Genomic DNA, 26,606 nt, shown 5'->3' with positions numbered 1-26,606 from the left:
AGACTCCGTTTGTGTGTAGAGAAGGGAGCTGGGGCTGTGAGTGTTCACTTGTGTTTGTGTGTTGTAGGGTGGTAGTGTCGAGTCAGGCTCTGTCTTTTGAGTTTGGGGGTTTTGTGGAGCTGATGTTTGGAAACTGTCTCCTATGGAAATGCTTGGGCCTCCCTGCCTTCTCCTCCATGCTCACTATCAGTAGCACCCTAGAGATTTCTCCCATGTGAGATGGGCATTGGACTGCCAGGCTCAGCAAATCCTGAAGGGAAGTGGGATGTCCCAGGCAACCACTCCCAGGGGAGGGAAAGTACCCTCCTCCCTCTATGGAACTTCCTAACCCCATATAGCCCTTAGGAGCCTGTGCATTCCCTGGGTGTATGGAGCAGAGGTATCCACGCAGGTGTGTGAGGGCATGTGTGGATGTCTGTGTAAATGATGTGAACAGGTAATCATTTGTAACAGGATGTACACAAGTGTACCTGGTGTGGATTGGAGTCAGCAGAATATAATGTGTGACTTTATATGAGATCCATCACTGCAGGTGGTGTTACCATGGGTGGCTCTTGTACCTCTGACTGGGGCTGTGCCTGAGAGAGGTGGGTGCCCCTTGAGGTAGGGGCGGTAGTGAGAACTGGGTGGATGTGTGCCGGCTGGTGCTTTTGTATGTCCGCGTGTGCCTGAGTCTTCTGTCAGCAGCTCTGAGTATGTCTCTGTGTCTCTCTAGGTCTCTGCCTCGCTGTGTGTGTCTCGCTCTCCCTTGGCTGGGAGGGGATTGGTCACGCATGACTCATCTTGAACCGAGCGGGGCTCCAGCGGCAGGGCGGCCGCCACCGCAGCTGGAGGGGGAGGAGGACAAGGAGGAGGGAGAAGAGGAGGAGGAGAAGGAGGAGGGGACCGGGGCCTCTCCAAGTTTGTCGGGACCTTCTCTGGAGGCAGCGGCAGCCAAGGAGGCCGGGGCTGGGCGCTGGCCAGGGACGGGGACTGGGGCCGGGCCCGGGGTGGTGGGGCCGGCGCCTCTGCTCTCCTGCTCCTGCTTCAGCTTCTGCTCCTGCTGCGGTCGTGGCCCTCCTTGGCGCGGCTCTGCGCGCTGCGCGCCCGCTGAGCCCGCCGCTCCCCGGCCCATGTACTGGAAGCATGAGAACGCCGCCCCGGCGCTGCCCGAGGGCTGCCGGCTGCCGGCCGAGGGCGTCCGCGCCACCGACCAGGTGAGCGAGAGAGCGAGCGAGCGAGTGGCCACGGCCCGCGTTGGCAAGGGCCAGGACCCAACCGGGCCGGGCGGGTGGCAGGCGGCGGCAGGGAGGAGGGGTGCGGGGTTGCGCCTGTGAGTGTGTGTATGTGAGTGTGTGAGCGCGCACGAGCACGGGGGGGTGGGTAGCGCGGAAAGCGGGAACACATTATGCAAATGTTGGAGGAATTTCTCAAAAAGCGATTTAGCAAAGACACAGGCGAATCAAGAGGAGGCGAGGCGGGTATTGTCCGTCTGAATAGGCGTTGATAGCGCCGATGCGCCAGGGGTTGTGCGGGCGCAACGCGGCGAATCCCAACGCGGGGCCGGTCCTGGGCGCGCGGAAGGGCTGGAGGGTGCTTTTTCCTCCTCCTGGAAGCTTCTCCTTTCTCCTTTTGGTCCCATTTCGCCCCCGTTCTTGCCCCTCGGACTGGCCCTCGAAAAGCGCCCAAATCTGTGTCAGTATCGCCGCGTCAGTTTCGCCGCGCGCGCGCGCGGCGAGGGCTGGCTGACGCTCCAGGCGCTCCGGGATTTATTTTCCTTACCCCCCATCTCCTTTTTATTTTCTTTCTTTCTCTCTTTTCTCCCTTTTGCATTTTGTGCCGAGAGGAGGAGAAGGGAGAGAGGAAGGGGGGTGGGTGGAGAGAGAAAAATTCGATTTTTAATTACTACCATTAAAAAATCAAATTTGCAATTCTTTGGGCGGCCTGATGGATCTCACTGATTGACAGTTGGAATTGACACTCTGGCTACCTCTTATCTTGGGCATTCACGACAATTTCTAATTGCAGGTAGTTTGTGTGTGTGCGCGTGTTTTTTTTCCCCCTCAGAGGCTTGGATTGCAAGGGAACTAAGCGATTACTTCAAGAGCCACGGGTTAAGTGCAGGGAGAGGGGGAGAGAGAGGGAAAAAATCCAATCCAAATTCAAATTGCTTCATTAGAGAGACACCGCTTTTGTGGGGAAGGGCTTTAAATGCCCACTACAAAGTTAGGACTCATTGTTCGGCGCCGGTTTATATAACAGGCGCGGGGAGGCGCTGGGCTCAGGCTGCACCGAGCCAGTTCTGCAGGCGCCGCCGCCTGCGTTCGCTTCCTCTACCCCCCTCCCCCAGGTGATGGCCCAGCCTGGGTCCGGCTGCAAAGCGAACACCCGCTGCCTTGAGGGGACCGCGCCGCCCACCATGGTGAGTCCGCTTGGTTCCCAGTCCCCCGCGGCCCAGCCCTGGGGACCTGACCCAGCTTTCTGGCCCACGGGCTGGGCAACTCCCCGCGGCTGCTGCCCCTCTCTGAGCCTCGGTTTTCCGGCCAGGAACGTGGGCTTTGACCTCTCCCGGCACCCAAGACGCGCTTGTTAAAAGTTGAGGTCGTCCCTTCGTCTCCAATAGGCCTTTCCATTCCTGTCCTCCAGCCCCTGGCAGGGCGTCCCGGGGAAATTTCGTTGTCAATTTGCACTCCAGGGCCCCAGAGTTGTATCCGAGGCAGCGGCAACTCTGGTTGCCAGGCTCAGCGCCGCGCTCTCCCTCTCTCCGATACTGCAGGCTCAGTCGGACGCCGAGGCCCTGGCAGGCGCTCTGGACAAGGACGAGGGTCGAGCTTCCCCTTGTACACCTAGCACACCATCCGTATGCTCGCCGCCCTCTGCGGCCTCTTCCGTGCCATCCACTGGCAAGAATATCTGCTCCAGCTGCGGCCTCGAGATCCTGGACCGGTATCTGCTCAAGGTGAGACAAGGGTGGGTGGTGTGTGTGTGTGTGTGTGTTTCCGAGTGTGCGTGTATGTGTTGGGGAAAGGGGGAGGGTGCAGCCCAGAGGACTGCAGGGAAGCAAGGCCGGCTTAACCCAGAATCCCGGCTCAGCCGCTACTTGATTGCGCCGCCTTGGGCAAGTCTTAGTTCTCCTCGAGCCCTCGAGTTACCATCTGTAAAATGGGAAGAGTTTATTAAGCCAGAGTGCCACAAAAGAAAAATAGAGTCACACGCACCTTCCGAGCTCCAGCGTCTGGGTCTGCAAATGGGGCGGAGGAGCCTGGGACCCGTGTGAAAGAGGCCCGCGCTGAGCCGCCCCTTTTCCCCGCCCCCTCCCCAGGTCAACAACCTCATCTGGCACGTGCGTTGCCTCGAGTGCTCCGTGTGTCGCACATCGCTGCGGCAGCAGAACAGCTGCTATATCAAGAACAAGGAAATCTTCTGCAAGATGGACTACTTCAGGTAGGCTGCGGCCGCTGGGCCAGCAGTACCGCCGCAGGCAGGACCGGGGCGCGCGCAGAGGCCGCCTTTGCTGCGAGGGGTCTCCAGCTCCCAAGCCCTGGTGTCCTGAGCACACTCCCCGCGCGCAGCGCGGGCCCAGACTGCAGGCATGACGCCGCGAACCCGGAGCTCCACGCCACGCGCCGGTACTGTCACAGGTTCGGGCCCGCGATCCCCCTCTGGTTCCCGTGGCCGGATAGGTTTCTGTCGCGTCTTTGGCTCCGCCTTGGGTCCTGCCTAAGTTTCAGACTTCAGTTCCGGTCTCAAGCGCCTAGATCGAGCTCTGTTGTCCCTGGCTCTGGCTCGGACCGGCTCCGGATGCCGGTCGCGATGTGGCTGCATTTCCGTACGCTGCGGCCCTGGGTTCACGCTCGAACCCTACTCCAACCGTGTCCGTGTCTTTCCCGAGCCGGCTCCATGCTCTGACTCATTCTCCGCTCTGGGTTCAGGTTTCGTCTGGCCCCAAGCGCTAGGCCCCAGCCCGTCTCAGGTCCGATCCCAACCACATCCAAGCGCCTGGTCCTAAGCCCTGGCCTCGGTCTCCCGTTCTGTCTCAACTCAGACCCTTGCGTGTTGCATTTCGGGTCCGGGGTCCCACTCGGGTCCCAGGCACCCATTCCCGTTACAGCTCCGCCGTCGTTTCTGGCCCCGGCTTCGCCCCCTCGAGAATCCAGGCTCTGGCTCAGGCTTTGGGCCGCCGGAATCGGAAGGGAGAGCGTCGGATGCAGTAACCCATTACCTGAGTGGAATTACTCTGGGCCGCGCTCTCTGCGCCGCCAAGGCGCATCCCGCAGCTCAAGAAAGAGATCGGGTGCGTCCTCTTGCCGTGCTGCGGCGTCGTTGCCACTTGCGCGCGCGCGTCTCGCTTTTAGCCACGCTGCGGGAGTCTGACCCGGTCATGGGGTCGAGGTTACTGCGAGGTCAAGGGCGCCACGACTGCCTGCCCCATCCAGGTGGAAGGATGGAACTGGCCTGATGTCAGGCTATAGGGCAACAGAGTCCCAGGAGACTGGAGTGAGATTGGTTCCCGGGAGGGACGCTGTTCACAAGTGCTTTCTCAGGAAGTGGAGAAAGGCGCTCTCCCACTGCCCCCTACTCCACAGACATCCTTCCCATCCTTGCCTCAGGAAAGATCAGGGCTTCGGTCTTCCTGGGAAGACCTCCACCCCCAGGAAGATCCTCTGAGAGTCAGGGAATACGGTGGGAGGCAACGCCCACCTTCCTGCCCCCTGGTCTTGAGCCTCCAGAGTCCTGAAAAGGGAGAACCTTGAGTCTAGGGGGGAAGTTTGCAGCATTTGGGGCTGGGGTGCTCTGTGGAACCCACAGGAAGGCTGGTGAAAGGAGCTGATTTTTCCTTTGTGTGATGGCTGTGAAAGTGTGCAGCTGAAGGAGACTGAGGGGCTCTGCCAGGTGGCCTAGGACTCCTCTTGCAATGAATGTATGTGTGTCATATTATCTGGGATCTGTGCAGTTGGGCTGGGCAAATGTGTCACTGAGCTGTGTCAGGGGCATTTGGATAGTGTGTGTGTTCCTTTATTGATAAGCAATTTGTCTTTGAGTTCATTTGTGAATGGTGAGAATATGTCTATACGTACATGTTGGGACTTTATGCGTTTGTGTGTGTTTGTGCAAGGTAGTCAAGATTAAGGACAGGATTAGAGGTGAGAGGTTGAGGAAGGGTGAGGGGATTCTGAAATCCCATCATTTCCTGTTCCCACCCCTTCCCCCAAGGGGACATTCCTGCTTAAAGCCTTCCAGCTAGGCATTGAGGGATCCAGGGTGTGATCCTATCTCTGTATGTATCTATGTGAATGTATATTTGTGAATGTGGGACCCTGTGTGTGTATGCCAGAGGGAGATAATCATTGAGGAGGGCATGCATCCACATGTAACCAGGTGTGTAACCAGAATGCGATGTCACCCCCACCCCACCCCCGTTCCATCTGACTGTTGGTTTGGTCACTGCAGAAAACAGGGGTTAGAGTTATGTTCAGCCACCTCCCTACATAGGCCTGACTCCAGTGGGTTTTTAAAAAAAGAAAGAAAGAAAGGAAGGAAAAGGCTGGCTGCTGTTCCTTGGACTTATCAGCTAGTCAAAGACAGGGTTCCAGCTTGGGGAACCCAGTAGGATGGTGTCTGGGCCTCACCCTGTAGAGGCAGGACAGGACTCCTCTCCCAGCTCTTCTGGTGACAATGGGCCTGGCAGTCCTGGGAGCTACTTGCCAATGTTTTCTCGATGCTTCTCCAGCCCCAGCTCATGCCCAGGCTGGACTGAGCCTCCTTGGAGGCTGTGCTTTACTAGACCTTACTCCACAGTTCAGAGCCTCTACTACCTCCAGTGGTGGGGTAGAGGGTAGAGTGTGCAGCTGTGGGGAGAGGCAGGGGCCTGGGCTTGTCAGCCCAACACTGAATCACTGTATGACCTTAGGCAACCCACTGCATCTCCCTGGCCTCAGTTTCCCCCTTCCAGTGTTGTCTCCCTGAGCTGCCAAGGAGGTCAGTGAAGGGGGAAGGTTTGGTAATGGCCCCCCCATCAGGTGCTGTGGGTGTCACAAGTAGCACATTGTTACCATTGGTAGGGTGGGCACTGGACACAGCCCCTTGATGTCATTTGCCCTGTGCTGCTTGAGGAACAGGGCCTGCTTGGAGGGATGGGGCCAAGCCGCTTCTGGGCTTCAGGTTCTGGGCGCTAATCCTTCTCTAGTGATGAGCTCCCAAAACAAAACTAAACCAGATTTTTGGTTGGAAAAAATAAAGAGAGAGAATAAAAGCTCCTATTACCTGGGTAGACGGTAGCATTGTAGCTCTTCTGAGGAAAGGCCAAGGCTTTTCTCATCATTTCTCCCCCAGCAGGTCTCCCTGCAGGCATCACCTATCCCTGGCAGTCCTACCTGTATCAAAAATAATAAAACCCATAAAAAGGGAGAGAAAAAAACCAGCAGAAAACCAAGCAAAGACTATTGTGTGCTTGGAGAGGCAGCCCAGGTTGTGAGGTGGCTGCTGTGAGGTGGCTGCTATGAAGAAGGTCTTCCTGGAGATAGTGTGAACCGTGGCATGAGAGACAGAGTTCACTTCTTGAGGGCTGGGCTCAGAAAGGGGTCATGCACTCAGATTCCCTAGGCCTCCGTTTCCTGAACCCCGGGTAAAAAGTCTGGTGATATGTGGACTGGAGCACTCAGCCCAAGGAGAGACCAAGATCTCCCATTAGGATGGGAGGGAGGGAGTGGTCAAGGCCTCAAGGGCCCCTGGTCCTCTGACCTCATTTCCATCCCCACCTCTACACTGGTTGCCACCTTCCTTCTGTCCATCTGGTAGCCCCTCCTTCAATCCCCATTGGCAGAACCAGTGTTGGTGTCTCAGAAGTTAAGAGGTTAGGAAGGAACCCCAAGTTCACCAGGGAGGGGGGCTACAGAGCATGGGGGAGGTAGGAGGGGGTCACAGTGCTGCCCTAGGCTCATCTGCATTGCTTGAAGGGGTTGGTTCCACTGGCTTTGTGCTCTTAGCCAGGCCACTGGACCTCTCTGCCTCTGTTTCTTCAACTCATCCTCCAAACAGGGACCTCATCAGCCCTGTGGGTTCAACTAGGTCTCTACCTTCTCCCCTCATGCCCTGAGAATCCTAATAGAAGAAAATTACTATGTGGGAAATGTGATATTGCTTTTAATTTCTACACTTTTTTTTGTGAAGACTATTTTCTTCTGTTTTCTTCCAAAAAGCACAGAAAATTCCTTGGGAAAAAATGGTGTTCCTTGTTGAGGTTTTCACATCTCCACTGCCCTCAGCAACCACACCCCTAGACAGCCGCTTCCAGTCCCTTCCCTCCTGCCTGCTTGCAGCTGCTGCCCCCACAATGGGGCATTGCCTGATCTGGAGTGCCCTCCTGTCTCCTTCAGCCTCCTGGAGCATGTGCCCATCGTATAGCTGGGGAGACTCAGGCCCTGGGAAAGTGAAAAATCAAGTGGCCAGGGTCACAAAATGAAAGACAGAGTGGAAGAGGGGCCGGACAGGGGCAAGGGCATCCATCATCAAAATGTATTACACCCTTCTCTAAGCCAGGAACTGTGTCAAGCTCTTTACATGCATTATCTCATTTAATCCTCAGGTCTACTATGTGAGTATGATACTCCCATAACCCCCATTTTATAGGAATGGAAACTGAGGCCCTGAGTGATGAGGTCACACAGCTAATAAGTAGCAGAGTCTGGATAGGTCCCATGACTGACTGGCTTCACCATCCCTGCTCCTAACAATGCAATACTCTCCTGTATCTGAACTGTCTTAGCTGTGGCCCTGTGCAAGGTGGGGCCCATCAAAAGGCAAAGACTCTTCTCCACTGGTCCTAAGAGTCCCTACTCAATTGGGTTGGCTCCTCAATGAGCATGAGAACACTCACTGTGTACTCTGATGTGTGACTTTCCTTGGGTGGGCCCTGAGAGCACTAGGGCAGGAGCAATTTTGCCAGGATCAGATCACCATGGTACCTGGCCCTCTTGCTTTTTAGACACGGGACTGGGGAGTGAAGGGTTAACCACCTCCCCTTGCGTTTATGGCAGTGGGGGTTCAGAGAGTGCCCTGGGCTGGGCCCAGGCTGCCCGAGTTCCTGTCCCCCTGCTCGGGTAAATTGATTTAAGCACCCTCCCCCCGACCCCCAACCCCTCCCTGGTCTTACAACTGGAGCCCAAGCCCAGTCTTCGGGCTCCAGCGGGTGAACCATCCCCTCCCCCTGAGCGAGGGTCCCCGGGGAGGCTCAAAGCCGGGAAGCGGCCCCCCACCGCGGCCGAGAGCGGCCCAGCGGCCGCCAGCTGTTGGGGGACAGATGTTGGGGGAGCGGAGAGGGGAGCGTGGGGGAGGGGCCTGGGACAGGACCTCCGAGACGGCGGGGCGTTTTAACCGTTTAATTGCTGGTTCCATTTTCTCCAGCTTCTTCTAATAAGGGTTTGCATACAAGGGAAGCAGCAGAGGGGATAGGAAGGGCTCCGCCTAGAGCCTCCCCTGTTTCACACATGGAATCTAAGGCCATCAAGTGAGCATCCTCAACACAAAATAAGTGAACTCTGGTTTGGGCCTCTGTACCCGGGCTTCAAAACTAACACTGGCGTTTCCACTCTGAGCTTCAGTTTTCTCATAAGGAGAACAAGTAGCATAATTGCGGGGAAGAAGTCGTAGTGAGGGTCCAGCGGGTCCCAGATCGTTGAACTAGTTCATACTGAGGGCTTACTAAGAGAGGTAGGCAGGGAGAGTGGGGATGACTTGGCCAATAGCGCACAGATCCCTCCGCACAAACACGGATACCCAGCTATCTCTGCTCCCCACTCGGGGAATTGGAGGCAAGGCGGAGCGCGTTGCTCACCTGGTTCTTTTCAGCGGGTCCCACGAAGTGCATCATCTGTCTGACACCTCTCCATCCCCAAAGGCTTCGGTAGTTTGAGCCTTCGCCCACGGCGCACCAGGACCCAGAGAGGGAAGCACGCCGCACGGATCTCACAGCAAGGCGGGGGTGGCAGTAGGCGCGCCTCCTGATCTCTTCGGCGCCCCCTTTTCGGCTTTTGAGCGTCCCTTTCTGGAAATTTCGTTGTCTTTGTCGCTGACTTCGCTGTTTCCGGAATTCGGCAGCTTGGCACTCGCAGCCCGCCTGGAAAGAAGCCTGTTTATCAGAGCCTCGATTCGCGGGCCTCCTCCTGCAGCTTGTTTGTACCCCAGAACTCTGCCCTGGGTGGGGACGCGCTACTGGAGCGGCCGGCAACGCATCCAAACCGGAATAATGATTCCCCGAAGGATCGATCCAGTGCGAGGACGATTTCGTTGACTGGGCTCAGCCACGGCGAGTGCGGTAGATCCTAGGACTGGGGGCTCACCTGGCATTTGAGGTGACATGCTCAGGGTATTTCCCCTACTTGGCCTTGGGGACCTGAGGACTTGCTTGGAGGTCACTCGCGGCGTCCGCCTTGGAGTGCGGAGATGGAGCCAGTGCAAGCGACCTGTGTAGGCCAGGCCCGGCCCTGGAGCTGGGGACTCGGGGCAAGAAGATCTAGTGCTACGTGGGAAGTCTCGGACAAGTCCCTGGACGTGCCCGGCAAAGTCAAGCGCCACGACCTCGGACCGCACACTCCGGCGCAGCGCACCGGCCGCGGCGCACGGAGACCGCAGGCAGGAGCCGGCGGTCTCTCCTAGCTTCTGAGAGCTGGGACTTTGCCTTCCCTCTTTTGCCCCTCTCCCTGATGATCCCTCTCCTCGATCCCTGCCTTCCAGAGCAGGCTGGGCCCCAGACCGGGTTCTCAGGAGTTTCCAGGGCGATGGCCCGGAGTGGGGACGCAGTGCCATCAGACTAGGACTTTTTGTTCATCCACCCAAATTCGTGGCTTCCCCATCTTCCATCTTGCCGTTCAACTTCCGTAGGTTCCAGATTCTTTTTGCACCTCCGAGGAACCTCAGCCCCACACTTTCTGTGGCCTTGGACAAGTCACTCGCCCGTTCTGAACCTCCGATTCCTCGTGTGCCAAAGGAGCACCAGAGTCCCCACCTCTCGGGGTTGCGACGAAATCGAGGGGATGCAATGAAGGCGCTGAGCCCCAGAGCCCTCCCCGCAGCAAGCGCTCAGTAGACGGCGGGTCGCCTCCTCCTCCTGAACCAAAAATAATCTAAAGCCAACTTTTCTCCGCCGCTAGAAACTACTCCCAATAACGCCAGCCGGGCGGCGGAACTCGGGATCGGTGGGCTGGGGTGGGCAAAGCAATTTCCTTCCGCCTTGACTGCAGGATTGGGAACAGAGACCATGGGTGGTGCTGGGCTCTCCCCAGGGGAAGCGGAATTTCCCGAGGTCCGGCACTGCCTCTGCTTAGTTGAGTGGTTAACTGGTCAAAGGCGCCCACTGCAGCCTGAGCGAACCTTGCCTTTCTGGTCAGTGTCCCCCTGTTTTCCTCGCTGGAGAGACAGCGCTTTGCGGGCGCTTCCGGCAGCTAAGGCTGGCCGAGCCGGGCCTCCTGGTTCTGCCCTCAGTTCAACTTAAGACCCTTTATTCAGCTAGCAGTTATTTGAATTTGCCAAGGCGGGCGAGGCTGTAACCAGACTGTTTTTGCTGGGCTGGTCTATCTATGCACACACAAGCGTTTTCTGAATGCCCTTCTGGGTGGAAGGGTGCCACCCTGGAGACAGAGGCAAATCTTCTTAGTCCCCTTCCCCAAAAGAGGTTAAGACTCGGTGGAGGGGGAGAGCCAAAAAGCAGACATTTATAAACCTATGTGATCAGTGCTGAGAGGGTGGCCTGGGAGCTGTGGGACTTGCTGGAGGGCTTGTTGGGAGAGGGAGCCACGTGTGCAAAGTCTTGAGGAGTGGGAAAGTGCTCCAGTGGGGCCATAAAGACCTGGCACTGAACTTCCAATGTGCCTGCCAGGGGCTCACACCTGAGGAAAGGGGAAGGAAGATTTGAGAAAGATTAGGAATGAGATGGGCCTGAAGAGGATGGGGTCTACTGAGCTTGGTAAACCCCAAGGATCTTGGATGGATCCTGAGGGCACTGTGGAGCCACCAAAGGATTTTAAGCAAGGGAGGGACAGGAGTCAATGCACACCCTGGAAACTTCGCTGTGCCCACTCTGTGAAGGATGGGTTGGCACAGGCAAGACTGGAAGCAGGGAGACCAGGGCAGAGACTGGCAGTGAGGTGAGTGGATGATGGGAACCTGGTCTAGGATGGTGGCAGTGGAGAGGGATCCATGGATGCTTAGCAAACAGAGCTCATGGCACCTGGTGATTGGTCGGTGTGGTATTCGGCTTCCAAGCTTGAGGCCCTGGATGAGTAGAGGTACCGTTCCCTGAAAGTGACTGTACACCAGAGGAAACTGAGGCTTAAAGGGTTGCGACAGGGCCACAGGGTGAGTCATCCACAAAAGGAACAAACCCTCCTTGGTGGTCAGACCTGGGCTGATCTCTAAGACAAGGGAGAACTGAGCTATGCTGCCTCCCGGAGGGGCTCCCAGTCTGGCGATGAAGGTAGCCATACCCAAAGAGCCACTCTACAAAGTGGAGAAAGAGAAGGAGGAGAGGCGGAATCACATCAAGGAACGGAGCGGACATTTGAGCTGGGGTTTTGGGTCTGGGTAGGATATATTTTGTCTTTTCAACACTCAGTGTTAGGATGCTCCAGAGTCTGGTTCCGTGGGCTGGAATCTTGGCACATGCTCAGAGTAACTGGGTACTTAGTTAACTGCAAAGCACTAGACAAATAGCAGTAGTCATTGCCATTGTCATCTAGTTCAGCTCAGGGCAAGGAAAATGAGAACTCAGAGGTGCTGAACAGCTTGCCTAGGGTGGCATAGCCAGAAAGTTCATATCTGTCTATTCTTCTAAGAAACCCTGAGCTTCTCTAGAGCTGGGGTTACAGCTCATTCATCTCCGGAGTAAGACTGGCTTAGGCTCCTATCCTTTCCAGCTGGATGACCTTAGACTAATTTACTTTACCTTTCTGGTCCCCATTTTTCTTATCTGCAAATGAGGATCAATTTGAGATAATCCATGTAACACACTTAGAATCTTGCTGGGCACATGGTAAATGCTAAAAAAAAAAAAAAAAAAATGTGTCTATTTTCATTATAAAGATTTTCCTAATAGTTATGATGTGTCTTAATGAACAAATAAATACAATACATACAGATACGTGTTTATTGTAGAAAATTTGGAGAACTCAGAAGAGTACCAAGAAGCAGATAAAAATCACCCACCAGCTCACCATATGGGTGGGACTTGGCTATAGAGGGATGGTGGATCCAGGCAAAAGAAAATGCTAGAGCCTAGGCTCTGAGGCTAGGAGCCTGGAAGGTAGAGGCACGTGGTGGTGGTGGTGGGGCTGTCTGAGCCTCACCATACCCCTCACTGGTCCGGTGTCCCGTAGCCGCTTCGGGACCAAGTGCGCGAGGTGCGGCCGACAGATCTACGCCAGCGACTGGGTTCGGAGGGCGCGCGGAAACGCCTATCACTTGGCCTGCTTCGCTTGCTTCTCGTGCAAGCGTCAGCTGTCTACCGGCGAGGAGTTCGGCCTGGTCGAGGAGAAGGTGCTGTGCCGCATTCACTACGACACCATGATTGAGAACCTCAAGAGGGCCGCGGAGAACGGTAACTAACTTTTGCACAGCGCAGCATCCGGCTGCATCTCCGACCCCAGCCCTTTCCTACTCCATCTCAGCACCCCAGGAATTGCCCACGTGCCTCTCCCTAAATGGCCTGGAGGCTGCGTGGGGGGCGGTGGTGGGGCTGCGGCAGCCTGTCTCATCCCCTCAAGCTGCCTGGAATCAGGCTTAGGCCAGTCCTGAAGAGAGGGCATGACCCTGTTCCTACAACTTCACCCTACCCTAGAAGCTCCAAGCCCTAGGTTTGCCAGGTGGGGGTTTCATCCTGGACAAGGGTCCTTAACTGTAAGGGGAAAGAACTCAGGTCTCTGAGCCAGGACACCTATGCTCCAGTTTTGCTTCTGGCTGGCTGGGCTGATATATGAAAACTCCGTGCCACTCTAGGCCGCAGTCTGTGCAAGACAGATGTTGGACTAGAATGATTCCTGAATCTTTGCTGGCTCTGACATTCTGATTCCCCAAGACACACAGGGCAGTTTGTAACTTGTCAAAGGTCACATACTAGTATATCTGCCTGACTCCAAAGCCCAAACTCTTATCCACCATACTATATATGGCCCACCCCCAACCTCCAGGGCCCCTAAATCAGAACTCACAAGGCTAGGGAGGCTGCTGGGATGTGGCTGCCTCTGTGAGTTTCATTTTCCCATCTAAAGCATAGGCACACCAATTCTTGCCCTGCCAGTTTCCCCAGAGGGCATTATTTCCACAAAACATCTGCCCCATCCCCAGGGAGGGGATATGGACCACCTGCTTCAGTTTCCAGGCCCAACTTGGGGACCCTAGTTGGAGTCTCACAGAGTGCCCCCACCTGTGGCCATACCAGGACCATCACTTTCTCCTGCCAGAATTGGGGCAAGTGAAGCTGGGGTGCTATGAGGTTATCTGCAACTGGCAAGTCAGCAATGGAGCTGGACTGGGGACCCAGGAGTCAGAGCCAGAGCTTACCCCTCACCATGGCCTATCAGTGACCCCAGGCTCCTTCCATCCCTGCTGGACCAACTTAGGACCACCCCTAGTCACAGCCCTGCCAGTTACACACTAGCTCTCACAGCCAGGCCTAACCCTAGACTCCTGCTATGCAGAAGGCCTTGGAGGCTGGTGCCTCAGATCTCCCTTATTGACCAGCCCTCACTGTTGGCTACTGTTTTACTTTTTAGACTTAAAAAAAAAAAAAGTTCATTGTAGAAAAACTAGAAAAGATGAGTAAGCAGAAAAGAAAATAAAGATTACTCCAAATGCCACCACCCTTCATATTTTGATATGCATCTTTCCAGATTTTTTCTTCTGTATGCATGTGTTTCTTTTGTTTTATTCCAACATAATTTTTCCTAATTAAAATATATTACAATAAATTGTGAACAGTGGTTGTCTCTGGGTGATGGAATTACTGGTGGTTTTTATTTTCTTTTTTGTGCTTACCTGTATTTTCTGAGTTTTTGATAAGGAGCATGCATTACTTTTGTGTTCAGAAAAATGAAGTAGTAAAAAATAAATGGGAATGTATTCAGTGGTTTAGTATGATTGTGAAAGTATTATAAGTGGGGAAAAAAATCTAACATATACTCCAGTTAACAAAATTAAACCTTAAAGAAATAAGGTGACAGATGATTTTTTGTAAAAACTTTATAACCATTACAGAAACGTAGAAAGTAGAGAATGTCCTTAATCATATCCCTCGGAGGTAACGACTGCTAACATTTTGGTGCATATCCTTCCAACTTTTTTCTTCTACCCGTTTTTAGGAAAATGGGATCACAGTTCTGTAACTTGCTTATTTCCAATCTCCATCAGCAGTTGGTTTCCCCCACTTTAGCTAGGAGAGAAGCCCAGTTTGGGTGCTGGGGTCAGCCAGATTTCAGAATCCTAGTAGGATGGTCTGGGAGAGGTTCCCCCCCCCCCGCCTTTTTTTCTCGGAGCCGCTGTTTCCTTCGCTGTAAAACGGGGATAACTGGCGCCCCTTCCCGGGCCTTTGAGACGCAAAGGACTTACCGAAAGAGAAGCGTCCGGTACGGAGCGGACGCTCAGTAACGGAAGCTCCATACTCAAAGTCTGAGCTCAGAGACTAGGACCCGGGGCTCCCCGCTCCCAGCCAACTCCGCTCCTGACCCTTCCAGGGACCAGCTCCCCCCGACCCCCGTCCTTTCCAGGCTGCCACTAGAAGAGATGGGGTCGCGTGGTCAGCTGCTTCTGTCGCCCCCAGGGAACGGCCTCACGCTGGAGGGGGCAGTGCCCTCGGAACAGGACAGTCAGCCCAAGCCGGCCAAGCGAGCGCGGACGTCCTTCACCGCTGAACAGTTGCAGGTACCCGGGCAGGCCGAGCGCGGCCGGGGCATGGGCGGGGTCTCGGAGTGGGCGGGGGCTGAGGGAGCCTCTTGGCTCCTCCCCCTGGGCCCAGACCCGCGGGTGGCTGAGAGGGGCTGTAGCTGCCTGGGGCGTGGCCGCCGGGCTGGAACCTCTGATTGGGCCGGGGCTTCAGAGACCCCCGCGCGTTGTGCCTCAACGCCCCCTCTCCATCCCCCTGGCGCCCGGCAGGTTATGCAGGCGCAGTTCGCACAGGACAACAACCCCGACGCGCAGACGCTGCAGAAGCTGGCGGACATGACGGGCCTCAGCCGGAGGGTCATCCAGGTGGGGCTTGGGGAGAATGGGGCCTTCAGGTCTGGGGAGGGCGTAGAGACCTGGGGATGGCCCTGGAGCATGTAGCTGGGCTCTGGAGTCGCGGGTCAGGACGCACGTGGCCGAGCTTCCTCAGCGGGTGACGAGGCGCGTGCAACCCGTTTCCGCGAGGCTGAGGCTGCTGAGGCTGTCGTTCCAGGTGTGGTTTCAAAATTGCCGGGCGCGTCATAAAAAACACACGCCGCAACATCCCGTGCCGCCCTCGGGGGCGCCGTCGTCCCGCCTCCCCTCCGCCCTATCAGACGACATCCACTACTCCCCGTTCAGCAGTCCCGAGCGGGCGCGCATGGTCACCCTGCACGGCTACATTGAGAGTAAGTGACCGCTGCGCCCGGGTGTACGGGAGAGGGTGGCGCAGAGGAACGTGCGTGGGTGGTCGAGGCTGAAGCCTTCAGAGACTCGGGGGTGAAGACCTGGGTGCTGGGAGTTTCCAGGTCTGCCTCAGTGGGTCGGAACCTTCGTACAGTCAAGCCATTCAGCCATTGAAAAAAATACTTTCCAAGCCTCCGCTCTGTGCCCGGGGACTAGGGAGAGAACAGGATGGGTCCCTGCCCTCGTGGAGCCTGCGTTCTGGTGAGGGACACAGCCTGGAGCGATAACCAGACAGAGAAGGGTGCAGAGAAGGGTGTTGTTTTAACTGTGACGATTCTTATAGGAAAGGTGCTGGCTGGGAATGTCTAGAGATGTGGATCTGGGGCTGCCTCTCAGCAAACTGAGACCTGAAGAATGGGTAGGAGTAAGTGAGGCATAAGCAGTTGGGGAGGAAGAGTGTGGGTAGTGGAACCAATGTGGACAGGCTTTGTCCCAGAAGGAATGGTGACATGGGAGCGTTTGGTGGAGCAGAAGGCCAGAGTCGCAGGAGCACCCAGGCTGTGGGACCTTGGGCAAGTCACCTAACCTCCTTGAGCCTCAGTTTCCTCATTGTAAGCTGGGATAATAATACTTGCCTAGCTCGCGGGGTTGTGAGAATCCATTCATGCATTCAGTAGTATTTTTTGAGTGTCATCTGGGTTCTACGCACTGGGATACAATGGTGAACACAATAGACCAAAGCCTCTATCCTTGTGGAGCTCACATTCCAGAGTGGGAGATGGGTGGAGAGACAATGAACAAATAAAGCAGAGAGGGCAGGCATGTCAGCCACAAATGAGTGCTGTGGCGGACATGGGGGATCATGGTGGAGTGACCTTCCAGTGGAAACCTGGAGGAGTGAAGGAGTAGCCACATGCATTTCTGGGGGATGAGCATTCCATGAATGTGCTACTGAACAGGTGTTTGTGGCAGGGTTTCTTTCTCTTTGGGGTTGTTTCCATTGATCATTTCCTTAAAGTTGGGCATGACAAAAAAAAAAAAAAAAAGGAGTGGCCACAATATGCTCATACACATGGCCAAAAACAGGCCATGGAAAACATGGCTCCAGGAAAAAGGGAAAAAGAAAAGAGGTCAGAGAGAGAACTGCGGTTATTGAGCCCCTGTCATGTGCCAGTCTCTGTACTGACCAGACTGTCCATGTCTCTAAACATCAGAGATCACTATCTGCATTGTATAGCTGAGGAAACCAAGTACCCACAATAAGGTAGTGGGAGCCAGTATTCCTTAATGGTTGAGCATGGGCTTTGAAGTCAGACTGCCAGGCTTCAAATCTTACCCCCCGCCACTTACTGGCCGTTTAAGAAACTGTCAAGTTTCTTAGCTTCCCTGAGTATCAGCGTCCTCATCTGTAAACATGAAGATAATAAGAGTACCTATCTCAAAGTGATGTGATCATCACATGAGATCATTGATTTAAAGTCTTCAACACTTAGCAAGTATTGGATAAGGATTCACTGCTATTGTGGTTTTGATGGTGTTTTTTGTTGGCAGAATTAGGAGTCGAGTCCCTGTTTAGGATCCTGACTACTGCACTAGGCTGCCAGTTGAAACCATGTCTCTTTATACTGTTCCATTTCTTAGTCATCTACTTAGTAAGAGGGACTTTTTTCCCCTTTCTTCTTTAAGCAATGACTTGTGTTCAGGCTGCACAGAGCCCATGTTAAATACCTAGATCATCTGTTAAAGGCACCAAGGATCAGGGGTTCTCTAGGTACCAGGGCTGTGGGCAACCGGCTAGCACTTCATGTGGACAGTTGCTAATGGATCTAGGTGACCCCCTTGGGAGTGAGACCATGGCCTCCAGAGCCCCTGGCCAGGACTCTGCCCACACACTGGTTGACCAGGCCTAAACCTGTGTTTACTGCCCAGAGGAGGGGCTGAAGGTACCCCTTTCTCGTCTCCTTGAGGCAGAACCAAGCTTGGGCAGGAGCTGCCCAGTATGTCTGGACCTGCTGCATTTTGCGGCATGACTGAAAGTCATCTCAGCATTTTGTTTTACTGTTAACTAAAGTCATGGGGTCGAGGATTTTCTGAAGCCTGCCAGCTGGGAAGCTGATGAAAGTATTATAACCAGACACCAGAAAAATGAACTTTTGCTTTGCAATTAACAATAATCACAGGATCCTGAGTTTCCTGGAGCCTTACAGCTTAGAATTTGGTGACATCTTTGGAACCAGATCCCAGAAAAATGCATATACACTCAAGTTTCCATGTAATTTCTCACTATTCTTGGATTTTTAGAACACTCCAGGTTAAGAATTCCCAATTGAATCTAACCGCTTTATTCTACAGATGGGGAAACTGTGGCTCAGAAAGGCGCAGTGTCTTGTCCCAAGTCACATATAAGTCTCTGTCCAGGGCTTTGTCCCCTGTGACCAAAGAGGATGAAGTCTGGGGAAAAGAGACAGGCAATGACCTTTTCCATTGTAGTGGTAAACAGGCTGAAGCATGAGGCATTTGGATCAGACACAAGAATGGAATTCCCCCAACAGTTTTAGATGTTAAAATTGGGGCTAGAAATTCATTCAACAAATATTTAAAGAGTACCTACTAGATGCTAGACCTCATTCTAGGTGCTGGAAACCCACCAAGACCTAGAATCTAGAAAACAGTCAAAAATTCCTGCCCTCATGGAGCTTGCATTCTGTTTGATAAAAAAAAAAAAGACAGATAATATCACATAAATAATAAAAACATACAGTAAGTCAGATGATGGTAAGTTCTAAGGAGGAAAAAAAAAACAGGGAAGGAGGACAGGGAGGATGGGGGTAGGTTGTGGTGTTGGGTGTAACTGTAAATAGGGTGGTCAGGGAGGGTATTGTGAAGAAGGTGACTTATGAGCAGAGTCCTCTAGGAGGTACCAGGGTAATCCTTGTGGGAAAGAAGGTACAAGGCCCTGAGGGAGGATCTTAATAGGTGGGGTACAGCCTTACATGGAGGAGGTGTTCAGTACATACTCATTTGAATGTTTGTTGATCAATGGGCTGTACAGTTGTACCTTAGCCATCATATATCACTTCATAGATTATAAGGACTTTCACATACAGTATCTCAACCAACCCTATGGAAATCTTGCCCAGGGTCACCCAGCTGGTAAGTGGCAGAGGTAAAACTGGTCTCAGGACTCCAGGCTGTACAGCACGGGGCAGGTGGGATCCCGCATGGAGGCTGAGGGATGGGTTCCAAGGCATCCTCTCATCCACAGGTCAGGTACAATGCGGGCAGGTGCACTGCCGGCTGCCTTACACTGCACCCCCTGTCCACCTCAAAGCCGATATGGATGGGCCACTCTCCAACCGGGGTGAGAAGGTAAATGGAGCCAGGGTGGGTCTGATGGGGTTAGAACCCTCCTGCCGTGGATGGGTTTCTGGCAGCATTCCTTGTCATTGGGTCGATGCCGCTTTGTGGTGGACCCTCTCCATCTAACATACTTAGACCACGGCCCCCTAGGCAGTCACCCAAGGGAGCTGCGGTGGGTTCTGTGTGTGCACAGCCATTCCTAAAGGCCTCTCTTTAGTCCTCCACTGACAGTTGGTCTTCTTCAGATTTGTGAATTTTGTTTCTTTACTGAAGCTTTGAGGTTCCAGGAAGGGCTTACTTCACACACTACCCTGCCTTCATCAGCTCACTGGTTCCTCCACTTCCTCCTTTTCATTCCTGTCTGTTGAGAGTGGAAATCCATGCTGATGGGGGCCCAGGGTCCCAGCAGGCCAGCAGGTGACCTTGGTTAGCTGAACTGGGTTTCTGTGTGGAATCAGTATCTCTGGTTGTCTCAGGCATTAGAACTAACCAGCTAAAGACGTCACCCAGTCCAGTGGCGTGAAGGGATGTGTGTGTGTGTGTGTGTGTGTGTGTGTGTGTGTGTGTATTAAAGCACTGCAATCCTTTGTTTAACCTTTTCTGTAACACAGATGAAAGTGGGTGGGGCAGCTCTGAGTAAAATCTCAGAGAGTGTAGGAGCTTCACCTCCTTCTCAGCAGCTCTGAGACACCTCACAGTTAGCTTTGAAAGCCACTGCTCTAAAACAACCTCTTGCTTTAGAAATGGGGAAATTGAGGCACAGGTAGCTCCAGGTAACCGAGCCTGGATGAGAACCTGTGCATTTATTCATTCTTCATGTACATTGCCTACGTACTGATTTGTGCCCAGCAGCCCTGAGTCAGTTACTGGAGACACAGAGTAAAGCATGGTCCCTGTCTTTGAAGAGGCCACAGTCTAGAGGGGGAGACAGACCCTAGCAGTGATAACACAATGTGATCAAACCTCAGGGTCCTGAGGGTGGGGCACAGGAGAGATACTGGGAAGACTTCCCAGAAGAAGGTCACATCTCAGCCTGAAAGCAGAATCAGAGTTTGTTGGGGAAGGAGGGAGGAAAGGAGGAAGAAAAAGCTAGCATGAGTCAAGGAGTAGCATGTCTGGGGTTCCTAAGGCAGGGGCTACCACGTCTCTTAGAGAACCCTGAGCGATTATATCATGCTGGCCCACGGGAGGACGAGTGGTAAGGCAGGAGCCTTGGGGCTTCCAGGTGGAGGAGCCTGAGCTTTCTCTTGGAGCAATGGGAGGCATTACTGTAGTGGCCTCAGAGAGTCTGGGTTGGCAGGTGTACAGTAGAAGGCAGGGAATCCAGTGAGTCAGCAGGTGTGGTGGTCCAGGGAGAGAAGGCTAGGACCTTAGGGATGGAACAGCCCTGGATGAGAACACGCTGTCCAGCAGATCCTGGTCTTGGCATGCCTCAGAATCATCTGGGCAGCTTGTAAAGATAGATTCCCAAGCCTCGCCCCTAGAGTTTGACTGAGGAGGTTTGGGGTTGGGCCCAGTGATCTGCATGTGTAATAACGAGCCCGTGTGATTCTGATGGGCAGCCAGGTTGGGAACCATCCCTGCAGGACAGCCCCTACCACTCCTCCTCCTGATTAAGTACCCACTGTAGGTGCTCTGTGCTGGGCATAGTGGGGAAAGATGTATAGCCTAGTTGGACAGATATATTTATAAGTAAATGGTAGTTTCAGCACAAAGTCCTGCAAAATCTGGGGCTGGCCTGAAAGGTGGTAGGTGAGCATGCTCCAGGAATGTCCCCTCTGATGTCGTACTCACAGCTGAGGGCCTCTTCTGTTTGCGGCTGGCCCTTTAAACATGTCTCTTGGTTGTCGCCTCCTAACCACTTTGTAAGCGTGGGGGTGGCCTTCCTCATGGTACAGATAAGGCAACCAAGGCTCACAGAGGTGACACGTAGTGAGTCTGTTGGACTCTGAAGCTCACTACAGTTCCCTTTGTGCAGTGCTTTATAGTTTACACAGTGCTCTCTCTAACTTCATCCTTTACAGCCTTCCTAGGAGGAGGGTGGGAATGCTTTTAATGAACTCTACTTCATACCTGCAGAAGCTGAGGCTGAGACAGAACAGGTGCTTGCCCAGGATCACACAGTGAGCACAGGCAGAACTGTCACTGGCCCTAGAACTTCCTAACCCCAAGCTAGCCTTGATCTCAGAGCTGCTCCCTTCCTGCAGGAGAGCATTTGCCCGTCAGGCCCTAGCATGGGAGTGCAGAGGCGAGATGCCTTGTTCCCTGTATTCAAGGAGCTCATGGTTTACAGCAGGAGGCAGGCAGCTCTACCTGAGGGTGACAGGGCAAGTTGGGTAGGGGAATGAACATGGCCTTCGAGGATGCAAAAGAGGGAGTGATAAGCAGAGGACAAGAACAGCATTCTACTTGGAGAGAACACCACATGCAAAGGCATAGAGGAGCCTGGGTTTGGGGGAACTACAGACTAGTTAGCATGGCCAAGGCATGGGGAAGGTAGGGGAGTAGGCAGGGCCACATAATGGAGGGCCTGGACCATTGAGCCAAGGGGCTTGGGCATTATGAGGCAGTGGGGAGCCTTGGGATTGTAAGGGGCTGAGCTCAATGCTTGGAGAGCCCTTGTCTCCTGGTTGGTTGGCTCAGCTTGTGGTTATATATGGCTCAGCCTGAAGGATGAGCCCATTCTGGACTCTGATAGCTTTGGCTGTACAGGGTTTCTGGCCCCTGGGTTTGGTTGATGAGCCCGAGTTTTCTCTTGCTGGACTGTGTCCCCAGCTTTGCATACAGAAGCCTTGCACTAAAGTGTCTCTCCCTCTTTTATGACCTTTTGCCCTCTCACTGTCAGGCCTTCCTGCCAGCTCCCAGGGATGTTTTCTGTCTACATCTTACCAAGACCCATGGGGACTGGTGGACTGTAGGATGTGGGACTGTGTGTGGTCAGCATAGGACTGGATGAGCTCTCCCTCGCCTCTCCAGGCCTGGACCAGCCTAGTTATGAGAAGACTCACTGCCCCTCTGAGCAGGCTCCAGAATCCACTCATAAAAAGTGTTCTCACGGGCCTGGCCAGAAGAGCAGTGCTCTGAGCATTCGGGGTAGCACTTTCTGCCTCCACCACATCATCATCGGTCACACATCCCTGTGAGTTTCCAAAACCGCATTTCTTCCTGGTCACATCGTCTGATCCCACAACTTCAAAACTTGGAAGGTTCTTAGTAGGACCAAGCCATCATTGATCACATGGAGAGACTGAGGTCCACAGAGGAAAATGACCTAGCAGGGTCATCTCTCTTGAGGTTCTGTTAATAAGAAACCGAAGCCAAGTGTCCCCGGGACCAAAGGGGAACATTGCCCAAGGTTGGGTGAGGCAATGCAGTGTGAGTTCTGGAGTCAGGCAGACTCTGAATCCCACCTCTGTCACCTGCCTGTGAGACCTGCAGCACATACTTAGCTTCTCTGAGCCTCAGTTTCTTTACCTGAAAAATGGGGATGATGATAGTTTTCACCACTTAGGGTTGTTATGAAAAGTAAATGCAATAACATATGCAAAGAGCCTAGCATAGTATCTGGCACACAGAAAGTACTCCATAGGTATTGGTCATTATTATGATTACTACTGTTAAAATAATCATCATTGCTTTCCCCCATCTCCTTTTTATGGTGACCAGTTCTGGGCAGGTAAAATTCCTGATCAGAAAACGGAATCACTGCGCTGCCATGCCCATCCTCCTCTTTGAAATTTCCTCTTGGCACTTCCTACTGACCAGCTGGTCAGTAATCCTTGACCTGAACTTCAGGGAATTGGCTGTGTTGATGGCGGCTGTGAGACGTCAGCCATGCACTTTGGGTGGAAGAGGAAGAGGGAAAGGGGCAGAAGGTCCTTGGTCTCCACCCGTGTGTCAGGCATGTGGCACATCTGGGCCACCTGCCTCTCGGCTTTGTGAAGATGAAGTGCATGTGAAGTGCTTGGCCCATTGCCTGGTATGTTGTCAGCATTCAATGACTATTGTCATGGAGGCCTTTGAGAGGTAGAGGCAGTGTGGTATAATAAAGAGAGCTTGCCCTGGAGCCAGGCCTGTGTTCCAATCCTGACTCCACCTCTTCCTAGCTGTGTGATCAAGGGCTCACTTAACTAACACCTCTCTGAACCTCAGGGGCTTCCCTGTAAGATGGTGATGAGGTGGAACTCCTTCCTGGGGTTGAGGTGAGGCTTCAGTGAAATCGTGCATGGGAGGCGCTTCACCCAGTGCCTGGCGCATGGAACAGTGCCCGGCGCATGGTACAGTGCCCTGTAAACGTTTGCTGCTGTTATGATTGTATCTCATTGAATCCTCCCCATGATTCTGAGAGAGAGATTTTGTCATCCCCGTTTTACAGATGAGGAAACAGGCTCAGAGAGGTGAAGTGAGTTGCCCAAGGTCCCACAGCAAGTAAGTGACAGAGCCAGGATTTGAATCCAGATCTGGGCCCTGTGCCCACCCTTCTTCTCTATGCCTTTAAGGACCTCTGGGGGGCTGCGAGGGTGGGCCCCGGTTCAGCCACCTCTTGTGCCCTCCTCTTGCAGGTCATCCTTTTTCAGTACTAACGCTGCCAGCATTTCCGCATCTGGCCATGGGCACCCCACAACTGCCCCTCAGCCGCTGAAATCCAGAGTCCAAGCTGTGGCCAGGGATTCATCTGCCCCCACATCCACTCCTGTCCGCCAGCCTGCCCGCCACCAGCTCGGCCCCCGGGCCTGGACTTTTTTCTCTCCAGCTGAGTACCAGAACCCACCAGGAGCACCACAGAGTCCTCCCCTTGGAAGGCAGAGCTCCCTGACCTTTGGAATCAGGGTGAAAACAACAGCCTGTTTTCTTCATTTAAAACAGGGGTCATCTTCAACTTACTGTGATTATAATAGTGAAAGGCAGAATTGAATTGTGTGACGCTAACAGCCTTTTAATTTACAGGTTTTCTTTTCCCCCTGTATTACCCTTTATTTACTACTTCCTCGGAACTGGCTCTGAATTCCGAATAGCCGACAACCCCCAATGTTATCCACTCTGTTGCTTTTGTCTGGAAAACTCTACAGTGTTTGTGGGATGTCCCCAAAGGAAAGCTATGCTCTAGTTTTATCATTTCCATCTGTCTGGTTATGTCAAGTTAATTCAGAGAGAGAAGAGACACTGACCAACGCTGAGAGGCCCAGCAGGGCAGAGATGGAGGCCTGCCGAAACCAAGAGGCAGGGGCTGGGCGGGGCTGGGCGGGGCTGGAGGGCCATGACCCCCACTGATGTGGAGATCAGGGAGAGGGATGTGGTACACTGGGCCAGAAAGTATAGCCATTTTAAGGAAAGAGAAAACTCGGCATGGAGGGGGCAGGCCCTATCCCTATCTAGTTATCCGGCATGGATGCAGGGAACAGAGCAGAGACTGTGTTTGATCTGTGTGATGATATTTCAGAATGTTTGGTCAGGACTTGGGGACCCTTGTTGACCACTTTTTGACCTTTGATGGGGGGAGCCTGGGCTGAGTCTCCTCTGAGGGGACAGTGAGAGGGAAATTGGATCATCCTGCTGCAGCCCTGGGGAACAGAGCCCAGTGAGATGGCAGTCAGCATGTTAATTCCGGGCCCATACTGAGTATGGAGAGGGTGCCAACAGCCTAGGTAGGAGTGGCCAGCCCAGGGTTCCAGCTGGCTCCTCTGGGCTTCCCCGCCAACCCTGCCCAGAGCCATCCCCACCCACTTCTGAGAACAGAGGCCAGACACAGCTGTGCTCACATCCACCCCATCTTGCTGCATCTCTTCACCCCAAACAAAAAGACTTGGGCTAAACACGACCATGACTTATGTGTCAGGGGACATTCACTTGCCTCAAGCTTATCCTTTAATTCTGGAACTCCTTGGTGTCTTGATGCATTTCCCACTAGAGGCTGCTATTAAACATGTTTTAGCCCAAGTCCTCCTTTATGCTGTGGTTAACCTGATACGTTGCTTCTGGAAGGAGACTCTAGGACAGGGAAAGCAAGTTCATGGTACATATGCAGCAGCTGTCCTTGTTTTCACCCATGGCAGATATCAGTCATCAATTGCAGCACTCTCTAGCTCACTGAATCCCAATAAATTTTCAGAATCCAAATGGTTGAAGTTGGCACTTAAAATGAAAATCTATATGCCGTTGTTGCTCTGGGACCTGGAGCAGGGCTAGGCAGGGATGCAACTTGAGAAAGGAACCTGCTTCCTCTCTGTTCCGAAGAGTATTACAACAGACCCAGGGCAAAGAGAAGGCAGCACTCAGAATGTGGTCATTGCAGCTCAGTTCAGAACTTATCCAGTGAGTAACTTGTGCCTGGCCCTGTGCTGGGCACTGATGTTAACAGGGCTGACTGGGGCTGATCCCTGGCCTTGGGAAGCACTAATCTTTCCTTTGGTTTTTGCTGCTGATGGTAAAGCCCCATTTGGAACCATGAGGTAAATGGCTAGCTGAGCCTGCCCAGGGTCTCCCAGTACCCACTCTGCCTTGAGCCTCCCCCAGGGGTCTGTTCCTTGTGTGGATCACATGGCCGTAGCATGTTGCAGCTTCAAACATGGCTCCGCTACCCTTTTAGAGCAGCCTGGGAGCATACAGACCGTCAAGACTATTTATTTAAATACAAAGGGGGAAAATACACATGGAAAAAAATGTAAGCACTTTTTTGTAAAACCAATGTCTGTTTCGTTACATACCTTTCATGTCGTACTTTGTAAATGTCTTATTTGTGTAATAAATAAAGTTAATGCAAGTAGAAGTGCTGGCACTTAAATCCAGAACATGATGGGATTTCATTTCTTTCCTGCTCTCTGGTTAAGGGCTCAGGCCACTGGCTCCCACAGTTATCTGGGCTGCTGGACAGTGCAATCCCCCTTCCTGGAAACTTGGTCCTGTTTCCTGGTTAGTAAACTGCGTTATAAAGGAATGGTGGTGGGCTGCTTCTCCAAGTACTTAGTCACTGCTGCTTGTTAGCCGAGCTTTGTAGAAATTAGGCTGGTTGGTGCCCTGAGACCCTTCCTGAACATGTGCTGTCTGCTGGGCTCTGTGCTGGCTCCACAGACTCAGAGATGTGTGCCAGGCAGACCCCGCTCCAGAGGAGCGCCCGATCTGGTAACTCGTGCCTGGCCCTGTGCTGGGCACTGATGTTAACAGGGCTGCCTGGGGCTGATCCCTGGCCTTGGGAAGCTCTAATCTTTCCTTTGGTTTTTGCTCCTGATGGTAAAGCCCTACAGCATGCTGTGGGGGCCCAGGCTGGGGTGCATTTTGAACTGGACCCTATCTGATGAGCTTTGCATAGAAAGATGGAAGTTGATGGAGGAGGGTATTGGGGGCAGGGAGGAGGCACAGCATAGCCTGTTTGGAAGATGGGGAAGAGTTTGGTACGGTGTGAAGTGAAGGGAATGGCGGATGGGAGACAGGGCCCACCCCAGCTGCTTTGGCACAGACTGGGCCTCATACTGGCCATGTCAGGTTCCAGAGCCACCATGCAATCTGGTGAGAGAGAGCATCTACTCTGTGGTTCCCCCCCTGCCCCCCTTTTTTTAGCAGCAGATTGTTTAAGCCAAAGCTCCTGGCCAGCACAGCACCTGAAGGCGATGAGTGGAGCAGCCCCGCCGGGCGTGGAGGCTTCTTCAGCTCCCATTGGTCTGCACAAAAATGAGCGG

General features: G+C 53.5%; 1 protein-coding gene across 5 annotated transcripts; it reads left to right on the top strand.

Moving 5' to 3' along the window:
* The first annotated feature begins 929 nt into the window (after positions 1-929).
* On the top strand, positions 930-26,061 carry LHX6 (LIM homeobox 6). 5 transcript variants are annotated; one of them, XM_049897240.1, is made up of 11 exons: positions 930-1,196; positions 2,330-2,401; positions 2,756-2,938; positions 3,302-3,423; positions 12,348-12,568; positions 14,786-14,886; positions 15,118-15,213; positions 15,401-15,575; positions 18,839-18,942; positions 23,309-23,361; positions 23,496-26,061. In XM_049897240.1, exons 1-11 carry the CDS (start codon positions 1,113-1,115, stop codon positions 23,845-23,847), a joined length of 1,563 nt encoding a protein of 520 aa, XP_049753197.1. In that variant the 5' UTR covers positions 930-1,112; the 3' UTR covers positions 23,848-26,061. The 5 variants fall into 5 exon arrangements, with proteins under 5 accessions (XP_049753197.1, XP_049753198.1, XP_049753199.1 ...); XM_049897241.1 differs by lacking the exon at positions 2,330-2,401; XM_049897242.1 differs by lacking the exon at positions 23,309-23,361 and having other exon boundaries at positions 18,839-18,934; positions 23,496-23,658.
* Positions 26,062-26,606: the final 545 nt, after the last annotated feature.

This window comes from Elephas maximus, chromosome 9 (assembly GCF_024166365.1).
Source record: "Elephas maximus indicus isolate mEleMax1 chromosome 9, mEleMax1 primary haplotype, whole genome shotgun sequence".
Taxonomy (NCBI): domain Eukaryota; kingdom Metazoa; phylum Chordata; class Mammalia; order Proboscidea; family Elephantidae; genus Elephas; species Elephas maximus.
The sequence above is the reverse complement of the archived record's forward strand: the minus strand, read 5'-3'. Positions and strand labels throughout refer to the sequence as shown.

Bases quoted from the DNA above. Each gene is read 5' to 3' on its own strand.
- LHX6 (XM_049897240.1), top strand. From the start codon at position 1,113: ATGTACTGGAAGCATGAGAACGCCGCCCCGGCGCTGCCCGAGGGCTGC. The intron at 15,214-15,400 runs GTGGGGCTTGGG...CTGTCGTTCCAG, and splicing joins TCAGCCGGAGGGTCATCCAG to GTGTGGTTTCAAAATTGCCG. The intron at 18,943-23,308 runs GTAAATGGAGCC...CCCGTTTTACAG, and splicing joins TCTCCAACCGGGGTGAGAAG to ATGAGGAAACAGGCTCAGAG.